Raw genomic sequence first — 22,894 nt, forward strand, 5'->3', positions numbered from 1 at the left:
GAGGCGGGATTTGTTCCTACGGCAACGGGAGCCGGGACCGCCAGGGTGCTGTAGGGCTGTCGCTCTGCATCGTACCGCACTGTACCACACCGAGCTGTCCTGTGCCGAGGTGTGCCTGACCAGACCGAGCCGCGCAGATCCCCAGGAGGACGTCTGGGGGAGGCCCTCTTCAGCCCCCCGCGCAGGGGACATCTCACCCGTAGAAAACAGCGGCTCCTTTCCCGCCTCAAGAGCACCGAAAGGTACTGTAACCCATCCCAGGCCGCCTCCGGGGCCGCCGTTCCTCGCGCCGGTGGCGGATGGGGTTGATGGGAGGCGGCCCGCCGGAGCAGAGCGGGACAGAGGCCTGGCGGTGGGGCAGCGTCAGGGAGAGCTGTTGGGGGCCGCGGCGGAGTGGGGTGGGTGAGGTGATTACCACCCGCTCTCTGTCAGGTTTGAAACCACGAAATAACGGTCGTAGGGAGTAATAACGAGGGAAATGGTACTGTGTTGGTGCCAGGAGGCGGGCGGGCCGGAGGCGCTGTGGCTGTGGGGGAGCGGTGGCGGGAGGTAGGAGCGATTGAAGTTTTGCCGGTGGTGCCCCGCCGCTCGTCAAGGAGGGAGGCTCAGTGAGGCTCGTTCTCCCCTTCCCTGGGGCCTGTGTTTGCCGTGCTGTCCGGGGGACCCACGGCGGGCCAGGAAGTAACGCGTTAGCAGCCTCTCCGGCCGACGCGTAAGCGGTTGGCTTTGAAGCACTGGGAGAGAGTCATGCGTACCTGGCAGCGGCGGCAAAATCTTGACTAGCTAGTAATTTCACAACCGCACAGAGAGAGTACACCTTTTCACTGGGCTGGTTCCGGCGAGAAGGTACAGCTTTTTACTAGGCTGGTTTCAGTAGAGAGGGTGCAGCTTTTCCCTGGGCTGGTGTCACTAGAAAGGATAGAGCTGTTCAGCATTGTGGTTGATGTAGTACTACTGGAGGAGGCAAGTAAAACAGTGTTAGGCTAGCCACCATACTCAGAAAACATTCCAGAAGAGGAAAAGATTGAGGCATGGTTATAGAGAGGTAGCTTTTTTCCTGAAATCAACCTGGCTAAGGTTTTCCAAAGAGCTTATTTACTTTTGCTGCCACTTTCCTTGGTGGAGCTGGAGCAGGACAGGCAGTTAGCCCGTAGGAGAAAAGTCTCTGTTGAGTTGTAAGTAATCGCTTTGGAGAAGTAACATTCAGCGTTTTCAAAATTAGACCATCACGGTAACAAAAGTGAATCGCCAGTACATCATGGTGTCAAGTTCACGGTAGACCTTTGCTTTCGGTTTTTGTCATCGTGTTTTTTCTCGCTGTGAAGAAAAGTTGTCAAGTTCACTCTGTGTTGGTGCATTCTCAAGTGAATGCCCCTCTCAGCTAAGCAGAACAGCACAGAAAGATTCCTACTCTAAACACTAGTTAGGAGACGAAGACCCTCTCTACAGTTTGAAACGTGGCTGTGTTGTAATCTTCATGGGCCCCTGCTTAAGATTCAGAAAAGGTTTACAGGAGAAGCCTGCATTTCTGTGAGCACTTACAGTCAGTTTACACCTCTTACTGTCATCTGCTACCCAACGATCTTGCATAGTTACAGTACAACACCTACTGTAAAATGCAAATTATTAACATGCTTACACATAGTACTTCCTAACTGTGATCATGTATTTTACTCACTACTGTAATCTTTTGAACCATTGCAGTGGTTTATCTTAGAATAAGGTAATTTTATATAAAAGAGTAAGAAGGTAAGTTTATCCCTAAACAAATTGTGCTGCAGTAGTAGAACAACATGAATCTCATTCACTAACCATGATAAATAAGGTAAACATAAGAAAGGGGAAAAGAAATTAATAATGCTTATGGATGCAAGGGCATCTTATGTAGGCATCTGATACACAGCTTGAGATAGCATTATTTGGTATCTGAAACTGTATTCAGAAAATGCCATCAATCAAATAAAAACTAAGCAACAACAACAGAAATTATTTTTTAATAAGAAGTTTTCATAGCTTGGCTGTGTTGTATTGGTAGTGCTGCTTTCAGTTTATATAACCCAACTTAAAGGTTTTCTATCAAAAGCTGTCCTCAAGTTATATGTGTGTAAGTGAAATGGTAGCCATGAAAGGAGAGAGCAGTAGTTCTCTGGGATAATAAAAAAATACATAGAATAGCATTATATTGACTCAAATGTCAGAGGTGTGAAAATATTGACCTGTACTTCTAGTGATATCCTGACTAAACAAATGTGCTTTACAAAAGAAAGATAAAATCCTTTACTGTTAAGGCAACACTGATACTGTCTTTTAACCTAATTTGAATTCCTGTGCAACAAAGGTGTTTATCTAGTAAGGTTTTGTGTTTTCATTCATTTGATTGCTCAGTAAGCAGAAGAGATGTCTCTGGAATTTCTGTTGAATACATAGTGGGACATAAGCCTTCTGGATAGGGATGTGCTTGTGTGTAGCTAAAAACCTAGCCAGGTACTTAAGCCATTTAAATTACATGAGGCATGCTGTGTTTTCTGAGACTTTGGAAAAAAGCTGTTCTATCAACCATTGCTGCTGCTGTGGGTGGAACATTTATTGAAAGAGGAGAGAGGGAAAAACAATGATTACGTATTAACTGCTAAAAGGATTAATTCCCATTTGGGAAGAAAAGCATGCAGGTGTTTCTGTATTTTGAAAGATAACTTGCAGATTATAGCTATTCCACTTTACACATTTTCTGCTTGTGTCTTCAGTGAGAAATCTATATCTACAGGACAGGGGACCTAGTGACAGCTTTGCCACAGCCAGAGGTTTATCTTCTTTAGCTGAAATAGGACTTTGCACTTGCTTGTCAAAATTATTACCATGTTTTAGCCATGCTAATGCTGGTTTTACTCACGGACTAACGTTGTGAAGAAGATACATTAACTATAGATTTATTTACTTTAATTAAGATATGACAGAATGTCTGTGCAGGAAGTCCTCCTGAAGTAACAGGGAGGAACTAAAACTGATATTTTAAACATGTAGTATATCATTTACAGTGTTGCATGCTCTTGCTTCATAATCATCCACTGAGCTTCTACAGGTGCCAACACTACAATCACAGTACAATTTTGCCTACCTCAGTTTTAGAATATTTGTTGCTGTGTGGTATTGCTGTAAAAATATTTGTTCTTTGCTAGGAAGGTGCTACTGAAGGCCAGAACTATGCTGTTCTTGGGGCAATAGGAGTTAATGAAAAGTAAAACTTTCAGCTTGATATAAACATCTGGCAGTTGTGTAAAATAGGTGTGCTAATGCCACGCTTAGCTGCTTATGTTAGTGTTGCTAGAACAAACTTTAGAAACTGCATTTTGTACTTATCTTTCACAGCCCACAGCTCTTTAATTGAAATGTCCAATCCTGTTCCATGGAAGTTGATAGAAATTTGTGATTAACTTTAGTGGGATCAAGATCAAGGTTGCTGGCAGACAGCCTGCTTTTTTTCTAATTGTGTTTTTCTGTTCATGCAAGTACATTGGTGGCTCTATTTTCTGCTGACTATCCCATTCTTTTAGCTCTCATGCTGCTAGTGTTGTCTTTTTTTTTTTTTAATACTTCACACTCAGGAGAGGTTTTTGGTTTTAGTTTTTCCCTGTAAGCTTAGGGTATTGACTTCATTTATATAGTAGAGTATTTGTTAGTTATAGAGCACTCTTATGATTAGTTCTCGTTATGTATCACAAGTAGAAATGTTTGTTTACCCCCCTAAGAAAAATGAGATTAAATTTTTCATACAAGCAGATTAGAGTTGTGCTAACTTTTCTTTCAGGTAGATCACATCTTTGACTAAAATCACTTAATTTTCAGATGACAGTTGTAACATTAACTGCATCTATCTTCTGTCTTTAAGCAATTAACCAGTCAGCTGGGCAGATTCATGTCAATTTTTGTATTTAACATGTGTAGCATCAGGAAGAATAGTTACAAATAATAGGATCAATCAGCATACCCATGGCAGGGCACAAGGATGTATTATACACACTGTGCATTATGTACCACTGATGACAGCAATCAGATTGGCATTGATCCTCTTCTGCAGCATTGTGATTATCTGTTGACTTGATGGCTCCTAGCCCTTACAGCAGAAATCACAACCCTTGATCAGACACACAGATTGCCCCTACATTGCCTGGGAAGGGGTGGGCATCCAGGAACAACTTTCTCAAGAGTTTTAGTGTTCCTTCAGAGCAGTAGAACATGCAGAAAGTGGGTTATTACAGGTACCTATGTAAAAAAAATTTAAATCAGTGGAGTTCAATGTGTTTATGTTAATTTTTGTGACTTTGTTCTCATTTCAGATGAAGTGGCTGTCTGTCCTGCCCCAACAATGTATGTTTCTGGTGACATGTCTCCTAGTGGCCTTGAAAGCTGTACCTATAGATATAGATAAGACAAAAGTCAAAGGTGGAGAAGGCCACGTAGAAGGAGAGAAGGTGGAAAATCCAGTAAGTATAATGAAATTTACCTAACAAAGGGTTTTGTTTGTTTTAATTGTTAGATATCTGGCTATAGCAAATTCCCTTCCTGAAATTTGATGATTTTTACTGGAGTTACTTGCAGGATAGAAACTAGTATTATTATTGCTATACAGTCTGCCATCTGCTACAGTGAGGTTCCATTTAAATTTGTTTTTCCATCTTTCCCCCCGCCCCATGAGCTGCTAAAGGCAAGGTAGCCCATGGAAGGAATTCTCAAGCTTGCAATATGAGGAGCTACTTATTGTTCCACAGAGACTCCTCTAGTGATTGAATGGTGGCTTAGGAAATTCCACTCAGTGATTGCAGTTCAGTGTTTCAAACAGTAATGAATTGCACCGTTTTAGACCCCCCTATATTAACATGGTAGATGCTTGTGTATGACATGTAGTCATAAACACTTTTCTCCTCTTTGCCAGTTGGTGAGACAAATGAATCATAAGTTGTTACAGGGCAATGACACAAATCAAAAAGGAAACAGATATGAGTATAGTGCCTGTGTTACTAATATTTGAGTTTCACTTTAATCATAGTATTTAAATAAAATGAAAGGTTTGGTAGTATATGTTTTTCTCAGTTTCACCTCTTTTTGAAGGATACAGGACTTTATTATGATGAATATCTCAGACAAGTAATAGATGTCTTGGAAACAGATAAGCACTTCAGGGAGAAACTCCAGACTGCTGACATAGAAGAAATAAAGGTGGGTATTAAAAATAAAAGTTAAGTTGTATTAAATCCATAATCATGGGCCATGCATGTTGTATTTTCTTATTTTTCTTTTTTCCTACTTCTCAGCTTTTTCAAGCTTAGATTTCCTCTAATTTTTAAGTATGTAAGTCTTACTAGATCTTTGTCTGTAGTCAAACAACAGCAGAGCAGAACTTCTGTTCATTAAAGAACATCCCATAGTATAGCCTTCCCCCGACAACGTGTACTTGAATGTCTAGTTTTTGCTGTCTGCCTGTCTACTAAAAAGTGAGTCTCAGACTCCATACAGGTAGGTGACCCTTCATGTACATCAAATCATCTGCAACTGTAGTCCTTGCTTACTGTTGCCTGCTGAGTAATTTGGAACATTGATTTGAATAAAGAGGTATAGCTGCCTTCTGAGATTAAGATAGTGTGTCACAAATAAATAACTATGACATGGAAGAGAATTACAAGACACTCAGAATTTGAAATCTGGTGAAATTGATGAGTTTAGGATGAAGTAGACCTCTGGCTTTCTCTGCTGCTATCGTTTATTTGTGCCAACCCACATAGCACGCCCTCACCACCTATCTTGTCTTTTCTACTTTAGTTCCTGGCTCTAGGTGGTGGCTGCTCTGCATTCCCTTTTATGAGCTAGAAATTCAGCAAGGGACAGGTAGGAAACAGTCTAAAGTGGCAGACTTAAAGAGAAGATCCTGCTTTTTGCATTTCCTTTAACCCTGCCACTGGCAGCTTTTGTCTAGTTTTTCTTCTGTTCTCTCTCTATTGTAACCCTTGAAGGTTGCTATCCGTTTCCAGATCTCGATTAATACTCTTGCAATACACATTGGTGGCTGTTGCTCTTCTCGTACCTCCTCTAAAGTCTTAGAGCTGTAATTAAGTGAATGAAGAAAACAGCACTTTGTGTGCATCTCATTTTTTTGAGCTAATTAAAAAATATTTGATCAAGAAATTTGTCACTTTCTAAACAGCGAGGTATTGCTTCTTCAAGGTCATGCTTTTGGTCATTTGGAGGAGCGAGATACGCAGAGACTCATTTCAGAAAGCTTTTAGGATTCCTCCCTGTTTCTGTAACCACAGGCTTGAAAAAGTAGTGGGATTCTTATAGTGTGGGCTACTGTGGACTGCCACTAGTCTGCTGCCTTGCAGATAATCTCTAATGGGGATCCTAAAGGCTACATAGTTCTAGTTTTCATACATACTTCTCTTTTCATACTATTTTTTTGACAGAGTGGAAAACTAAGCAGAGAGCTTGATTTAGTAAGCCACCATGTGAGAACACGACTGGATGAGCTAAAAAGACAAGAGGTGGCAAGATTAAGAATGTTAATTAAAGCTAAAATGGATTCTGTTCAAGGTAAGATTATAAAGTTTAACTAGGTGAGTTAACAAATGGGATTGTGCTGGAGAGGTGCCCAAAGTAGATCCATTTTGCTTTGTTGCCAACAAGCCAGAAGTGGGAAGAAGACAAAAGCCATCTGTATTTTGTAAATAACCAAACTTGATTCTGGCATTAAATTTTTCAGACTCCAGAGTTTGCTGAGGGCATCAGATGACCTTTCTGTCCTTTTTTGTTTTAATGGAAGTTCTACTCCAAAGAGTACCATTCCTGGGTAGCTAGACAGTGCAGACCAGCACTCCACAGGAGTCAGTGCATTGCCTCACACAGCTGCCAGACTCTGTTCTCATCTTCTTTGGGCACTGTTCTATCTGCCAAGAGCCTGGTCTTGTGCTCCTAATGTGGCAACTGGCCCAGTGACATCATGGTGACAGTGAGCTGACAGCAGCTAATGATACCTGGTTGTGTACATAGTAATTCTGTGTATTTTAAATTTTTTTAGTAGTTTAATGGGCTGATGACTTCTAGCTCTCTCGGCTGCCATAAGAGATCAGATCTGTCACAGTGTAAGCATGAGATCTTACATTTGGGAAAAAACAAGAACAGAGTATCCCAGTTCGGAATATTCAGATGACTGACTGCTAAAATGCAAAAACACTGGAAGTGGGAAAACGTTTTGTGAAGTTTATAATCAGCCCTGCCAGTGAGTACTTGACAGCACACAGCCAGGTTATGCATAAAATACAGCTGCATCAGTTCACCTAGGTAATGTCCTGGAACACATACAAGAGAGCATTGTGCAGTAACAGGAGAGAGATCTGTTTGATTTCCTTTTTATTCTGTTGTTTTTTTCCCCCTGTAACACCACTTAATCTTAGTCTTCTATCTGATCTAAAAAAAGATGACACAGCCTCCTCCCACTCCCATTTTCTTCCTGTTTTCACTAGATCCAAACTTATTTCGGTGTTTTACATTTGTACCTTTTTCTTTCAGACACTGGCATAGACCATCAGGCTCTCCTTAAACAGTTCGAGCACCTGAACCATCAGAATCCTGACACTTTTGAACCTAAAGATTTAGACATGTTGATCAAAGCAGTGAGTGCTAGTTACAAACTACTATGGGGTGTGTGGGGTTTTGGTATTTATTATGCATTTTTACTTTGGTGAATCCAAATACTTTGATATATATACCACATTATTAAATGGCATGCAGTTTTCATTTTCAGAAAAAAAATTGTCTCCATTTCACACTTGAAAGCTCAGTTCTCTGTAAAACTTTTTTTATATGGGTGTTACAAAGTTTCTTGCCATTTCTGAGCATCACTTCTTGGAAAATTCTGGTTGGCTGGAAGTATATCCTCAAGAGGGCAGTTCTTTCTCTTATTATATTTTGTATTACTATTTCTCTGCTGAGATATTGACAGAGTAGTAGTGGGTCTTTGCTTTGGAATTGTTTTTGAGAAGGTACAGTTAATCTGAAAACTCAGATATAAACAATAGAGTGTGAGGCCCTGTCCCTGGAGATGTTTAAGACCAGGCTGGATGAGGCTCTGGCCAGCCTGATCTAATGTGGGGTGTCCCTGCCCATGGTAGGGGGGTTGGAACTAGATGATCCTTGTGGTCCCTTCCAACCCTGACTGATACTATGGTACTTTGAAAAGCACTACAAAATATCCTTTAAGATCTTGACCTGTCTGAAAAGGATACATCTTTAAACTCTATGCAAGTACTTACCAGAAATTCTCCCCTCACGCATTTACCAAGTAATTGGAGTTTTAAGCTCCTGCAAACTAATTCCCATTATTAATGAAAGCACTTTTTTCATTAAACTGTAGGATAAGCTGCAAGTGTTCTTATTCTGAACTAACCATGGAGTTAATAGTACTATTTAAAGCTGCACTTAATTAGTATGGGACTGACTTAACTAGAATTATTAACTGATGAGAAAGGACACCTTGATGCCTTCTTACAGTACAAAGTTGCAAAAACTGTCTATCAGCTCAACCACCTTTGCAAATTAATTTCTTTGAAAGTAAGGAAGTGAGGAGAGATGTTTGTGCATCACTGTCACATGAAAAGAAACTCTCAACTAGGCCATCTCATGTAAAAGCACAGCAACGTGTCCAGCCTTGCCCACAGACCTGAACAGTACCCTGCTTTTTATGTCAGACATGTTAACATAATTATATAGTACATATGTCTGTATTTTTAGGCTACAAATGACCTGGAAAACTATGATAAGACCCGCCATGAAGAATTTAAGAAATATGAGATGATGAAAGAACATGAGAGGAGGGAGTATTTAAAAACACTGGATGAAGAAAAGAGGCAGCGAGAAGAATCCAAATTTGAGGAGATGAAGAAAAAACATGGAGATCACCCTAAAGTTCACCATCCTGTAAGGCCACAGTTTGTTGTGGTGTGATTGGGTGGAAACTTCACTTTCCAGGGAGAAACAACTAATAAAGAAAAGAGGGTATCTTGTTTTCTTCTCGCTGGCATGGGAGCAGTATGTGGGAACAATGCTCAAAGCACTACAAAACCCACTGTATGTTCTTAATATTTTTTGTGGGCAGAATTATTATTATTTACAGATAGGCTAAAACTCATGAGAGAGAAGCCAGAATGGTATTCAGACCTGTGGGAATGCCCTCATGGTATACCCGGTCTGCAAGGAACCACATCACAGTACCATTTGCTCTAGAAAGGAAAACTAATTTAACTTCCTTCAGCTGTTTTTTTTCACATCAGTCTGTGTGGCCATGAGTGATTCTTAGATGTGTTCCTTCCTACAGTATATGCATTTCCTTGACACTCCCTCATTCCCTGTGCCTGTCTAATCAGAGTACTAGACTGATCCAAAATGGAATTAAAGGAAATTCTATTGATTCTATTTGCTACATGAATAATCAGAAAATAAAGCCTTTCAGAGAATCTGTAAAGTTAATGCAGGAAAATTACACTTAATCATCTATTGAATAGTTTTGCTTTGTAACCAATCTGTAGGGAAGCAAAGATCAACTGAAAGAAGTGTGGGAAGAAGCAGATGGACTAGATCCTAATGAATTTGATCCCAAAACGTTTTTCAAATTACATGGTAAGAGGTTTAGTTTAATTTAATGTACAAGTGAAGTGACTTTGTTACCTTCTGCTGAGGGCAAGTTTGTCTTAATGCTAAGATGAAATCTTACCTGTCAAGCAATCTGAAGAATATAGAGGTGAAAATAATTTGTTATTGTTTGTAATCTTTCTTCAAAGTTTGAAATGGAGGTTAAAAGTTGAATACTGAGTTTTGTTTTGTCATAGAGCAAATAACTAGTAGTGATTCCTCAGGGGAGAATGTGTACTTAGAGGGCTGTCCATATCTATAGTTTTGCTTATGTGCTACATATTAGGATTAAATTCTTGGAGGTGTTTGTGGGGAAAACTTGCTTTCTCATCATCTCTGCAGATAAAAGTTCCAGGCACTCTTTATCTTTGGAATAGTCACAGAAGTGCCAAGTTTCTTCAACAGCTGCAAGATTCCCTTAATAAAACAAACCCCAAAATGCACCCCTAAATCATGCTTCTCTGTTTCTGAGCAGTATGCAACTAGAAACAATAAAACAATAGCAGAGATGAGGATGCACCTCAATGGGTATTTTGCTTTAAATGTGATTATATAAATGTTTAACCTTGTATTCTGATAGTGTTAAATGCTTCGTAATAAAGTACCCTTAAGCAGATGCTGCCTGGCACTGGGCTGTGAAAAGTTGAACAGTACGTAGAATTCAACTAATCCCAAAGTGTTCTAGCTCAGTCTGAACTAGTATTTTAGTTTATAACACACATACATACGTATCAGGGCTATTAAACCTTTTATCTTCTCTGTAGAAAAAGTCCTTGAAAGATTAATTTTCTGAAAACTTGTGGTAATTTTTTGTGCAAATCTTACCAAATCAGATATAGTTTAAATAACCATTTGCCTCAGAGCTTAGCATATTAAAAACTTAGAAACAATTAAATTATTGCATAGTGTCTACTTCAAATGAATGTTGCTGTCTTTCAGTTTCAGAGATAGCATAATATTTTTCAGTGATCTCTTCTGAAGCACTACATATTTATATAGATTTTAACAAAATTGTGTAAGTTTTTTCAGAGTCACACTGTTGATTAGCAAAGTTTTCCTACAGACCAATACACTCCCGAATCTGTTTACAGATTTAGTGAAATTGGGACAATTTGTTCTCAGCAATATTTTTTGGCAGTTGCACTGTGTGCGGTCTTGTTGTGACCTATTTTGGTTTGCTAATCTAAGAAGTAGGGAGATTGCTCCAGACTTGTCCAACCAACAATGACTATATAGTTCAGCCAATACCTGATAAAAACTTTTAAAACCCCCATAACCTATATAAGTATCATCTTGTTAAATGAGTTTTTTAATCCACACAAGGTACCTATGCTGATAACTCATGGAGGACTATTACATGTATTACTTGGTATACATACTGAATGTGTATTTTCAATACTTCCTTTTGTAGATGTCAACAATGATGGTTTTCTGGATGAGCAAGAATTAGAAGCCTTATTTACTAAAGAGGTAAAAACTTAACTTACTTTGGTGAATGGTTACAGGGATGTCTGTATTTTTTGAAAACATTTACAGGCTTTGACTACAAAGTAGAGTATTCATGCCAAATTTTGTGCATCTTTAATGTTTCTACAGAAGTATAAAAACCTATCAGCAGGGAGCATAAAACTGTTGAAGCATAGGGCTTCTGAAACACCAGAGATCTAGTGCTCTTGTATTTCACTTCCGCAGGCTTGAGCGTTTTGTAATTAACCCACAGAATAGCTATACCTGTATAAATTGCAGTGCAGAGAGCTGTACTTCTGCATCCTGTCAGAGGTTCTGAGCTGGGTGGCTGTGCTCATTCAGTGCTTATCAACAAGTCCCAAGACTTGCTAATAGAAAAAGGGTCACGCTCATCTGAATTGGCTCCAAGTCTGCCCTTGTGGAAGTCACACATTGTTTTATCTAGCTCCTTTGGAGCACATGCCCATCTGATAAAGCAGACAGGTACTTAGTTGCTCTACGGTTGTATTTGTTGTCTGAAAACTCAAACATTAGCACTTTTTTGCCTCCCAGAGGGGTAGTGATAGCAACATACTTAAATTCTACAGTGATGGGAATTGCCAAATCAATGAGTAAATGTCAGGCCTTAGTCTGCATTTCCCCTGGAGGTTCTGCTTTGGTATAGCAGGAAAAAAACCCTAAATTTCCCACTGAAAGGTCTAGCACTATGGCTGCCAATATTTAGTCTTACTGTTTTATTATTATTTTTTTTTTAGATTTAATGAGTCAGGGAAGAAATGTATTGTACAGTATATCTAGAAGCTTATACATTCAAACAACTGTAGGGTTTCGAGAAATTAAATTTGCAAATACAGATCTCTAACAATACTTTGCTGTAATCCTCTCTAATACAGTGAAGATATACAGCAGTCTTTTTGATAAACACACCCCACTAGTTTGCAGTTTTGTAGTTTACAAACAAATAGTCTGGGGCTCAAAATTACCTATGACTAAGAAAGCTAAGTGGAAGTAAATAAACATGAACTCACCAGAAAGACCTTGTGCAAGAAGAGAAGCGGACCATTAAATTAAGCACTCGATTTGTGTTGTGATACCCTGAATGCTTACAGGGTCAGCTGTGTGCTCTGATTAAAGAAAAAATACTCTGTTGTTCCAGAAACCACATGGAAACTCTGCCTGCTTTGAGTAAATTGTAGGTTCAGACTGTCCATTTTATTGTAATGCCCACAGCACTGAATTACAGCACACCACATGAATTGACTGAAAATTTCATTCTTGGCAATGAAAGGCTCACTTGTGCAATGCTAGAACAGAATTACACATGCTCTCACTGTTGGAAAAGTGGTGAACTCATGTTTGTAGCAACATCTTGTGCTGCTGTTTCAAATATGCTCTGTCCTTTAGATGATCAGATCTTTCTCTAAACTAACATTTGCCAATTTTGAATTTCAGCTAGAAAAAGTTTATGATCCCAAAAATGAAGAGGATGACATGGTTGAAATGGAAGAGGAAAGACTGAGAATGAGAGAACACGTAATGAATGAGGTGGGGACTAATGCTCAGTAGAGCTGTTGATTTCCTTCTATGTTCAAGAAATACAGTCTCCTAAGCAAGGAGGTTGTCCAAGTACAGCAGAAAGGGACAACCTGTCACACTGAATGTTTGTGCAAGGATTCACAATGAAGTTACAATTCTCAAGCCCTCTGCCTGTATTCTGAAGTACGTTTGCTGTCTAGTTTTTATTTTACAAGTTCCAGAGAGAGATTTACGTAGCAGCCTCCATCTTTTGCAGATACTGTGATTCAGTTGAAACTCTCTGTGAATTTTGTGTCAAACAGGGAAGACTCTGAATGTGCTTTTGCACTTGGGAAATGGGTAAGATTTAGGTGTGAGAAGAGCAACATCTTCTTTCGTGAAGCTCACCATTGTCCCTTCAAAAGAGGGCTCAGAGCTCAAGGAATCACCTATGACAGTGAATACCTGTACTAGTTCTCACATGCTTTCAGCTCAGGAAACAGAGAGGGAAGAGGATGTTTTAAACTACTGTTTTTCACTCATATTCCTGTATTCCTTAAGTTTGAAGAACAGAGCAAGCCTGGTCATCTATTAGTCATAAAGAGAAGCATTTCCTCCCTTCCCCTTAAGGGACTCCAACACAATTCTTTTGGGTTTTGTTTGTGTCTTAAAGCCTTCTTATTCAACAGGCTAACCTCCAGTGACTCACAGTTAAAAAATTATTACCAGAAATCTACAAAACTTTCTTCTCCAAAACAACAAATCCATTCCACTATTAGTGCTGGGGCCCTGACCACAATAAGTGTTTCCTGTAAAGCCAATGCATTTTTAAGTAAAATGTGAGAATTCGCTTTCTGTGAAGCTATGTAAGCTTGTGGGAGAAGTTTTTAGAAGATACTGCAGGCCCTCCCTTGTAAATGGAACAGTTTTAAAATAAAATTGTTATCTTTCAAGGTATTTGCATAATGAAATGAAATATTAGGTCCAAAACCTGTCCTTTAATTTCCTTTTTTTCCCCTTCAAATAGGTTGACATCAACAAGGACCGACTAGTGACATTAGAAGAGTTCCTGAGAGCTACAGAGAAGAAAGAGTTTTTGGAGCCAGATAGCTGGGAGGTAATGAAAATACGTTCCAAGTGCAACACACAGTACTGTTGCCATCACTCTAACCAGCAAACCAAATGGCATGCCTCTGACCTTTGCTTTTTTCCAGTTCTGTTTTGGTATGTGCATGGTTAAGTACACAGCTAAGTACAGTATGAACCATAAAGTACTGCAGCTGGAATCTTCATGGTCCACATGCAACCAGAGGAGATCTTGCGCCACCCTGTGGATTCCAGGAGAGCTTTTGCCACATGTTTTTCAAGTGGATAATAGACATATTTTTATAGATCACTTTAAAGGGAAGTTAAGAGGAAATTTTTTGCCTAGCTTTGAATTTTGCTGAGGAAGTAGCTGAGGAATGGCTATTTTGCTGTTTCTTAGCTCTTTGCAGTCTCACATCTGAGTATTTTGTTGAGAATTCTGAAGGTTGTTTAGTGAACTGCACAATTCAGCTCATAATAATTTCAATAGGAATAAAAATACATATTCATTCCTGTCTAAGTATTCATGTTTATATGTATTTTCTTGCAGACACTGGATCAACAGCAACTCTTCACTGAGGATGAGCTGAAGGAATTTGAAAATCATATTTCTCAGCAGGAAGATGAACTTAGAAAGAAAGCAGAAGATCTTCAGAAGCAGAAAGAAGAGCTACAGAGACAGCATGACCAGCTTCAGGCTCAGAAACAAGAGCTTCAGCAGGTACAATTATGAGAACAGAATTTGTTTTCTTTTTCTGTATCTTTATATGTGTAATGGCTCATGACAATCTTCAGCTCTGGAGTATTCTTTACCTTGATTTCTTATATGAGTCCCAGATGAAATCTAAGCTAAGGGCACCACAGCAAAATATAATCTAGTATTTAGAGTAACAAAGACTGCAGACATCTCAACTCAGTAGTATACCCATTGACAAAGACTTTACATAGTGGCTGCAAAATACAAGCATTATGTCACATCAGAGACTACTGACACATCCAAGTTTTTCAACTGTCATTTTTCACCAGGTTGTAAAACAGATGGAACAGAAGAAACTACAGCAAGGAAATCCTCCTGCAGGACCAGGTGGAGAACTGAAATTCCAACCCCGTACGTGACTTTTTGTGTAGATCCGCAAACTTGGAAATAAGATCTCTAATGTAAAAGTCATTAAAAGTATTATTTTCTGTTAAAACTGTTCATACAATGAGTTCAGTAATCCAAAGAGGGAATTACAAAACACTTCTAAAGTATTCCTGAAGTCTTAGTCCTTTTAAGTCTGAATTGGTTTTGTTTGTGGTTTTTTGGGTTTTGTTTGGTTTGGCTTTTAAGATGTTCTAACTCAAGTCATCAAATGGGCAGCAAAAAAGGACTGCACTTATCAGTCCAGGGAGTTTGACTAACGATACATCTTTTGATACTGGCAATATTGTAGCAGATACTGCTCCTAAGACATACTTTATGTGAAAACTTTCTGCAAAATCATGTAATTGGATATCATAAGAATTCGTTACATTAGCCAGAACTAGTCACTGCTCATGCACCGAGTTAAGGAAACCCAAGCAGACAATACTCTTAATCTGTAGGCCACTGGAGCTACTAAGGGCAGTTTGAGGATGAGGGAAAAAAAAAAGGCAGCTGCAACAGCAAACTAGGAAATTTCATATTATTCAAAGGCAGGCAAAGAAGAAATATTGTATGTATTGTTGACACAGTGAGAAGTAAAATATAGGAGCAAGTTATTAATGTTTTTTTCAGGCTCCCCATATTAGGATTAAAGGTTTCATAAATATGTAATATAGTTCAGAAAGAATAATCTCCAAAGATTCAGTGTTTTACTTAAAAGTATTTCACTGAAAACAGAAATGATTAGTAATCTAAGAAGAAACACTGAATAATATGATAATGCAGTCTATTGGGTAATCTGATTTCATTGTTAGTCACCTACAGAATTCTTGATTCCACTTACTAAAAAAAATAAAAAATTGAAGGTTTTGTTTGATTGTCCCTCCACTAGAAACTGCTGTAGAGACTTTATACATTTGGGACCAATTTAATTGAGAAGATGGAAATGGTTTTATTTTTGTTTTACAGCTGGGGAACACAAAGCTGAAGATGCACCAAAACATCCTGCGGGAGGTGATCAGCCTTTACCACCAGGACATGTCCAAGAACCGGTTGCTAGAACTGATCAAGTTCACCCTTAACCACTTGTGCCTCAACTTTATAGCATCTTTACTATTTGGGGGAGGGTGGGGAGGGGGGGAAGGATAGGGAGGTGGCAGGAAATCAGTGAAATACAAACTCTCCAATTTCTTCCCTAGATCATAAAATCATTGGGAATGTTAGAGGTGAAGTATCAATCAGATTTGAACTATAAATGAAACTAAGTTTTCTCTCCAGTGCATCAGTAAGATATACAACAAGGCAATCATTTAGAGGCTATAATGGAGAGAATTAAAGAAACTGTTAAGAAAGATTTTTATAGCCAGAGGACTGAGCTGTTGAACAAGATCTTCTCTTTCAAAAAAAGGGAGAAGATGTCTGCCATTCTGTGTTTAGGCATGAATTGGAATCTTCCCAGAGAGGAAGCAGGGAACTGGCCTGAATGTTGTTAGGTCTAGTTTTATGTAGAAACTCTTTGCAGAAATACCAAGAAGCAAAATACAGGAAAATAAAAAAGCATAGATAAAGGCCTACCATTTCCAGCACTAACAAACCCTTTCTTCTTTGAGACCAAATATAGATCAAACATCTAACCCTTAATCACAGAAAATTTGCACTTTCTAAAACCTAGACACAGCAAAGAGTTACGTGGATCAGTGAATATTTTTCATGTTTACCGAAACCTAAGAAATTCACTGTAGGCCTTCAACAGGAATACTGTACTTCTGGTGTATTGGTCTGAACCGTCCTTGTTGAGACTAGTTCTGTGCAGCAGTTGAATACTCAACTGGGTCTTGGGACAGTACTTTTGTCCCCCTTTCTTTCATCATGTACCAGCTGATCTCAAAATTTTGCATGTTATTAAATAAGCTTTTTATGTTGATGGAAATATTGTGCAAAACAGAACAAGACTCGGTCTTCTTCTGTACTGATTATCCTACCTCCTACGATAATACCAGACTTTTCAAAATGCACCATGTGCTTCAGAAAGCTCTTCTCAGACATGAATCTTTGACTTAAGAGTCTCACTATTAACTCTTAGTCTTTCAGCAGTTGGTGTAAGTTTATGAAGTGTCCTAAAGAAGGGTGCTACTTGATTGTATTGTCTTGGTCTTGAACCAGGATGGGTCCCTAATATTGTAAGCCAAGATTACATAATGATTTTCCTGTGGGTTTTACTAGAACATTGGAAAGTTATGTCATTGTTCTTGCTTGTCATGCATTTCAGACTGAAAGTATCCTAAAGTATGAACTCTGACTTCTGTTTGATTAGGTTTTTTAGGTTTGGGGTGTTGGGTTTTTTATTTTGTTGTTGTTGTTGGTCGGGTTTGGGGGTTTTTTTTGTTTGTTTTTTATTTTTCTGATTGTTTAATGCTGGCTTTGAAGTGATGCACATACACATTGGCAAGCATTCTTTGCATTTCCTTCCTGTTCTGCTGACAGCGTCATTAAAGGAGATCATTGGGCTTTTGAGCAAAGAAACAGGGTCAAGCTTCTGTTGTAGAAAGGTGTTCTTTTCAGAGTAAGTCATGTATTTTAAGCAAACTCCAAAAAGGAGACAATAACATTTAGTATTGACATTTGTGAATGTCTCACTCTGAAGACTTTGATGGATAGAAGCTAGGCATAGTCCTTCCATATTTAAAGCTTCTTTCATTCGGCTTGAGCACATTCTTGTTCTCCACACAGTAAAATAAAACTCAGTGTCAGAACAGATTAGGTTTCCTTAGCCATCTGATCTTGTTAGTAGTTGTGTCACATTTCCTTCATTTATACCATTCAAACTATTGATTTTTTTACCTTTTTCATTGTTGTTGTTCTTCAAACTAAACTGATTAACAATTTGATTTAGTTCCCAAACACTCTCTCCACTGTTTGTCATTTCCATGCAGTTCTAACACCAGGTTGATTATGTCTTTGTCAATAGACTAAAATACCTTTCAACAACTTCATCTGTTTGCTAAGAGGCCCAGACATAGTTACAGCTAACATCCAATCTAAAGGTTTCACAATGCACAGCACGGGCTTTGAAGTTGTAGCCTGATAGTGGGTAACAAAGAAAGGAGGGAATTATCCAAATGTGGAAGACTTGGGAAATTTTGTTGTGTTCTCCCCATCCTACATGAAAGTTTACAGAGGACAAGTGATACAGCCACAGATACTTGTGGAGAATCAAGAACTGAAATCTTTGTAAATGTGTTTCTACAATACAAATAATTCCTTCAGGCTAAGTTTGCCTCCTAACAAGTGTCACTAAATGTAATTATGTGCTTTGTAATGTAATGCTCAAGCTTCAATTTCAGTGCAACCTTTTACATTTTGGTTGCAAGATCCTGCCTCTCCCAACTGTTGGAGATAAGCATTATATTCCTCTTATCCCTTTTACTCTGAAACATCCAGAGTTTTGTAAAGAATTGTTGCATCTTGGGTACTAAACTCAGCTTCTGCTCACTGCAGTCTAGTGAGTATCAGTGGTGACTGAGGAAGCTGCTTGTGAGAAGCCAGAGTTTTCACTTGTCTCATCATGAGCTAGCATTAGCAAAGTTCCTTATTTTGCATTTCAGCTAGCTACTGAGTTGTGTTCAGTGTAAAACTGCATCTTTCCTTCATTGCTATCTGCTACCTAGGAGTTGTTCTTGTCAGTGTTTATTCAATTAGTAGGCTTGCAGTTTAGCAATATATACAGCCCCCTTGTTCATTTTTAAGAAGTGGAAGCAGGCAGTTTTTTTAAACCTTAGAAGTGGTGATCAGATTTAACAATAGTCAGGATTTAGTCCAACTGGCAATTATTTGTTCTAAGTTACATGGAAGTCAGAGCCTCAGTTCTCAATAACTCTTAAAAGTTATCAAACTCCTGCTGGACACATCTTACATTTATTGCATAAAGGTTTTTCAAATGAGAGCCCAAAATAGAGTTTCATGCTTGTTCCCCCAATTCAAGAGTCTTATATGCATGGGTACCTGTATCACATGTCCACAAAGACAGCAGGGACTGAATGGATGTTCTTTCAAAAGATTGTCTGTCAGTTTTGGTCTGTGGACAGTGTTCACCCAATACTGTCATCCTCTGTCACTCTTCTCTGTAGAGAAGGTCACCAATCCATTTTTGTGGATTCAGTTCTGAAGTGTGGTTTAAGTAAGTTCTCTCACTGTGAGGAACATCTGCCTTAGAGGTTATGCAATGTGCTGAAGTCATGCTTGCACATGAAATGTTTAGCAGATTTGTTGCTTTTTAATGTGTGTGTTGTTTGCAATGCTGATGTCTTCTTTTAATTGGGCTCTTTCTTTCATAAGAGAGACTAAAATCCTTAGCCACTAAAAGCATGCATCTGCCATGGTACTGATTTCTCAGGAGCTTTTTTAAGTGGGGAAAAAATTACTGAGCTTACAGCTAAGTGAGGAACAGAAAGCAAGGCAATGGAATATCGTGGGCACCAGTACTTTCACCTGTACTTTGCTTTTCATTTAGGAGATGATTACAAGAAAACCAAATTAACTTCATATGGACACCCATTCCAAGACAAAGATGCAGATATTTGGGTTTGTAGTTGGATGGGATTTCAGTAGGAATATGATGGGGTAAGATTTGGTCAGTGTTGTACAAATTCATATCCTCTGGTGCAATATACATAGATAAAGAAGCCCCACTCTGTAATTTGTATGGATTAGTTTTAAACTGGATTAAACTGAAACATCGCAGTGACAGTTGTCCAGTGCTTTATTGGAAGTGGGTGGGAAAGAGGTGGGTTTAGATGTTGTCTGTGTGTACAGTAGTGTGGAGGCCCTTCCTGTTTGCCCTCTACTTTTGTTTTCTGGAAAGATGTGCAAAGGAATTTATCAAGAGATGCAATTGTCTTGTGTTTTTCCCTGGCACCAGCTGCCTCACTGAGTAGCTTTTCACCAATTAGGTACTTGAATGCTCAACTACCAATATTCATAAAAATACAAAACCAACTACTGCAACAGCACTACTGACTCTTAAGAACACTGCAGACACTTCCCTGACTTGTTCAAACCAGAAATCCCAGAGAAGGTGAAACACCTACAGGTTTAGTAACAAGATTTTTTTTTCCCCCCCCTATAGGTTGCTTTCTCTTTGCTTACAGATTTTGCCTTCAAATCACTGTCAGCCATTCCAGGCTGTCAGAATGGCTGTGGCAATGTGTCTTTTGGGGAGATCTGCAGGCCATATCCAGACACATTAGAGACTGCCATTTGTGTTTCTTGATGAAGCAAAAAATGAATGTATAGTGGCACTGTGCAAAGAAGTGAAGCTCTGAGCTATGGATCGTCCTTTTGTAATTTGTCCAGAAGTAAGCAGCAGATACCAGGAGCCTAAGGTCGGTTCCAGAGGTACTTTCTGGCTTACATCCTCAAATATCTGTTATGTACTGAAATTGAGAGATGTACTGCGACAGTAAAATGAGAGTCCTATCTGAAAACACAGCAACACTCCCTGTAGTTTAGTTACATTTCTGAAAAAGAAACTTTTTTTTACCTAGTGGGGAATAGGGAACTAGCGCAATTCCTATTATTTATGCATCTGCAGACAGCAAACATCAAAACTATTTACAGTTACCATAATGTTTTCTAGTGTCTCCAGAGGTTCACTTGCCGGAATAGAATCACTTTGTGTCCAAAAGTAACACATTTTATAATTATGGTATTCAATACTATGCTAAATAGTGCTAAAGTACAGTATCAGTGAAAGCAATTTTTTTCAGGTACACAAGTTTCTAAACCTGAAAAAAAAGCCAGTGATGAGTGCAGGGATAGAGCAGCACTAAAGTTGATCTCTCCATTCTGTGCAGCTTTACTGTCAACTGAAGCAACTGTTAGTCTGAATGACTGCACAGTGACTGCTGCTCTGTCTCTGTAGCAACTTGTGTTTACTCAGAGATGGATTTTCTTAATAAATAATAGTTCACAGCTGGTATCTTCCAATGAACTGCCCAAATAGCCTTCTCTGTGTTACAAAAGGTGGTTTTCCCTCTAATCTCTCATTTCACACCCTCTCCTACTAGCTTGTCATTGCTGTTAATACTACATTGAGAAGACTTCAATTTTTGTGCTCCGTATTACCAGTGACAGTGGAGAAAGGATGGAGGTGCAGACAGCCCTCCACCTTGCCTCATACGAAGCTACCCTGCTGTGTTAAGTCAGAGCCTATCTACAAGAGGAGTTACTCAGCCATGGAGTCCTAAGCAAACTTAAACATACAGAAATTTCCACAGTCACAGAAAGACACTAGTTACTTCAGCAGCAATGAGTGAAGCTCCTGAGCCCATGCCTATTTTACAGGCTGTTGTTAGGGTTTGACACATTCCCCCACCACACACGAGACCAGCCAGTTGAACCCAGTATAGCTGTGCAGACCTTGGCAGTGCATTCAGCATCACAGAGCAATGATGAAACATCTATTATAACACACACACTGGTTAGCATTTGATAGGCTGAACAGTTGCAAGCTGTTTCTTCACTAGAGGGAGTCCAAGACAAGCAGTACCAAGCACTTTAAGCAGCAGAGTGATGACATAATAGCATGTTCAAAACTGAATGATCTCTCAAAAGTCCAACAGCTGCCCTGTTTCAAAGAGCCTTTGTCTTTTACAAGCAAGCATTTCCTATACTACACTTTCCTTTTGGGATGTGCCCTGAAAGTGCAAATGAGTACTAAGCTAACAATGCTCTTCATGAATACACACACCTCTGTACTATGCTTGATCCCCAAGTAAAATACACCGGCAATGGATAACACCCCCACAGAATCACTTGGTATATAAAAGCCCAAGATACAGACCAGAAGAAGACATCATTAACATTTACAGCTTGAAACCACAGTCCTCCTATGAGTAGGATCCTATGTTTTAGACATTAAAATAACAAAGGCAATGCTGCATTATTTCTGCCAAAAATACAGCTGGAGCTAATGGAATACACAGATGCAAACTCGCTGTCACTCCTGATGCTGCTCAAGGAACAGCTTTTTTGGAGGTAGTCCGTAAGTTGTTTCATACTGGCTTTTTTTACCCCAGAAATTGTAAAGGTAAAAGTGGCAGATATCAAAGCCAGCTTAGGGATGCCAGTGCATTCAGTCAAGAAAAATAACCAGCCAGTCATCTGTTCTGCTGGGTAGATTTAGTTCAATCTACAGGTAATTACAGTATCAGAGTAGTCTTTATTAATTTATCTATTAATTATTTACAGCTCCCAAGTTGCATTTTAGGTGGCTCAGTATTTGGATTAAGAGCTGTCTTTTGGTTGGACTGGTTGCATTCCTGTACATTAAGCACTACAAGCCACATAAAGTGATTTCAAGTGTCTAAATTTCTATTTTGATTATATTACAATTTCTACACTGAAGACAGTTTTGCAAATTATTTTAGTCTAAGGCTAACAGAAGGGATGAGGAATTACAGTCAGCACTGGAACACTCCTTACTGCTATTGTCATCTGTAGGCCCTGCTTCCAAAAGCAATGCTCACATGCTTTTGTTCCTATTTGCTTTAAAAAAAGGGGTTTTCATTTAGTACTTGGGTGGCTGCAGGCAGGCTGGAGATTGCTAAGCCATCTGTGCTGTTACATGGCACTGCAGAGCTGTGCTGGCTAGATTCAGGTTGGACCCTGCAGCTGTCTGATTGCCTGCATGGTGCCAGCCTTAAAGGGCCAGAGATCACCAGTTTGCATCACATCCATTTGGGCTCTGCCAGCTTATACACACGTCATGGCTCATTTTTCAGTCTAGACATGTCCTGAATGTTTCAGATGTCTCTTGGGCTGGCCAGGACAAAGCCTGGGTTGTGCCAGTGTTGCACCAAGTATGCCCAGAGCATATAAAAAAATGTATTAAAAAAACAAAACAAAACACACACACACAAAAAGAGGAAAGAAAAACAACCAACACACAAACTCAAACTGCAACATAGTGGTTATGAAACAGGGAGAAATTAGTGCTGGGATTAGATGCAGTGCATTCCAACTAACTGA

At 39.2% G+C, this 22,894-nt stretch overlaps 1 protein-coding gene across 2 annotated transcripts; it reads left to right on the forward strand.

Moving 5' to 3' along the window:
* The first annotated feature begins 9 nt into the window (after window positions 1-9).
* Window positions 10-19,780, forward strand: NUCB2 (nucleobindin 2). 2 transcript variants are annotated; one of them, XM_068148093.1, is made up of 13 exons: window positions 10-242; window positions 4,335-4,481; window positions 5,089-5,214; window positions 6,456-6,582; window positions 7,558-7,661; window positions 8,779-8,964; window positions 9,573-9,663; window positions 11,087-11,145; window positions 12,595-12,687; window positions 13,685-13,774; window positions 14,294-14,464; window positions 14,770-14,851; window positions 15,836-19,780. In XM_068148093.1, the coding sequence occupies exons 2-13, from the start codon at window positions 4,335-4,337 to the stop codon at window positions 15,946-15,948; spliced, it is 1,389 nt and encodes a 462-aa protein (XP_068004194.1). In that variant the 5' UTR covers window positions 10-242; the 3' UTR covers window positions 15,949-19,780. The 2 variants fall into 2 exon arrangements, with proteins under 2 accessions (XP_068004194.1, XP_068004195.1); XM_068148094.1 differs by having other exon boundaries at window positions 5,107-5,214.
* The last annotated feature ends 3,114 nt before the right edge of the window (window positions 19,781-22,894 follow it).

Source organism: Melanerpes formicivorus, unplaced genomic scaffold, assembly GCF_026170545.1.
Source record: "Melanerpes formicivorus ecotype bairdi unplaced genomic scaffold, bMelFor1.0.p_v2 SCAF_16, whole genome shotgun sequence".
In the NCBI taxonomy this organism is placed as follows: Eukaryota; Metazoa; Chordata; class Aves; order Piciformes; family Picidae; genus Melanerpes; species Melanerpes formicivorus.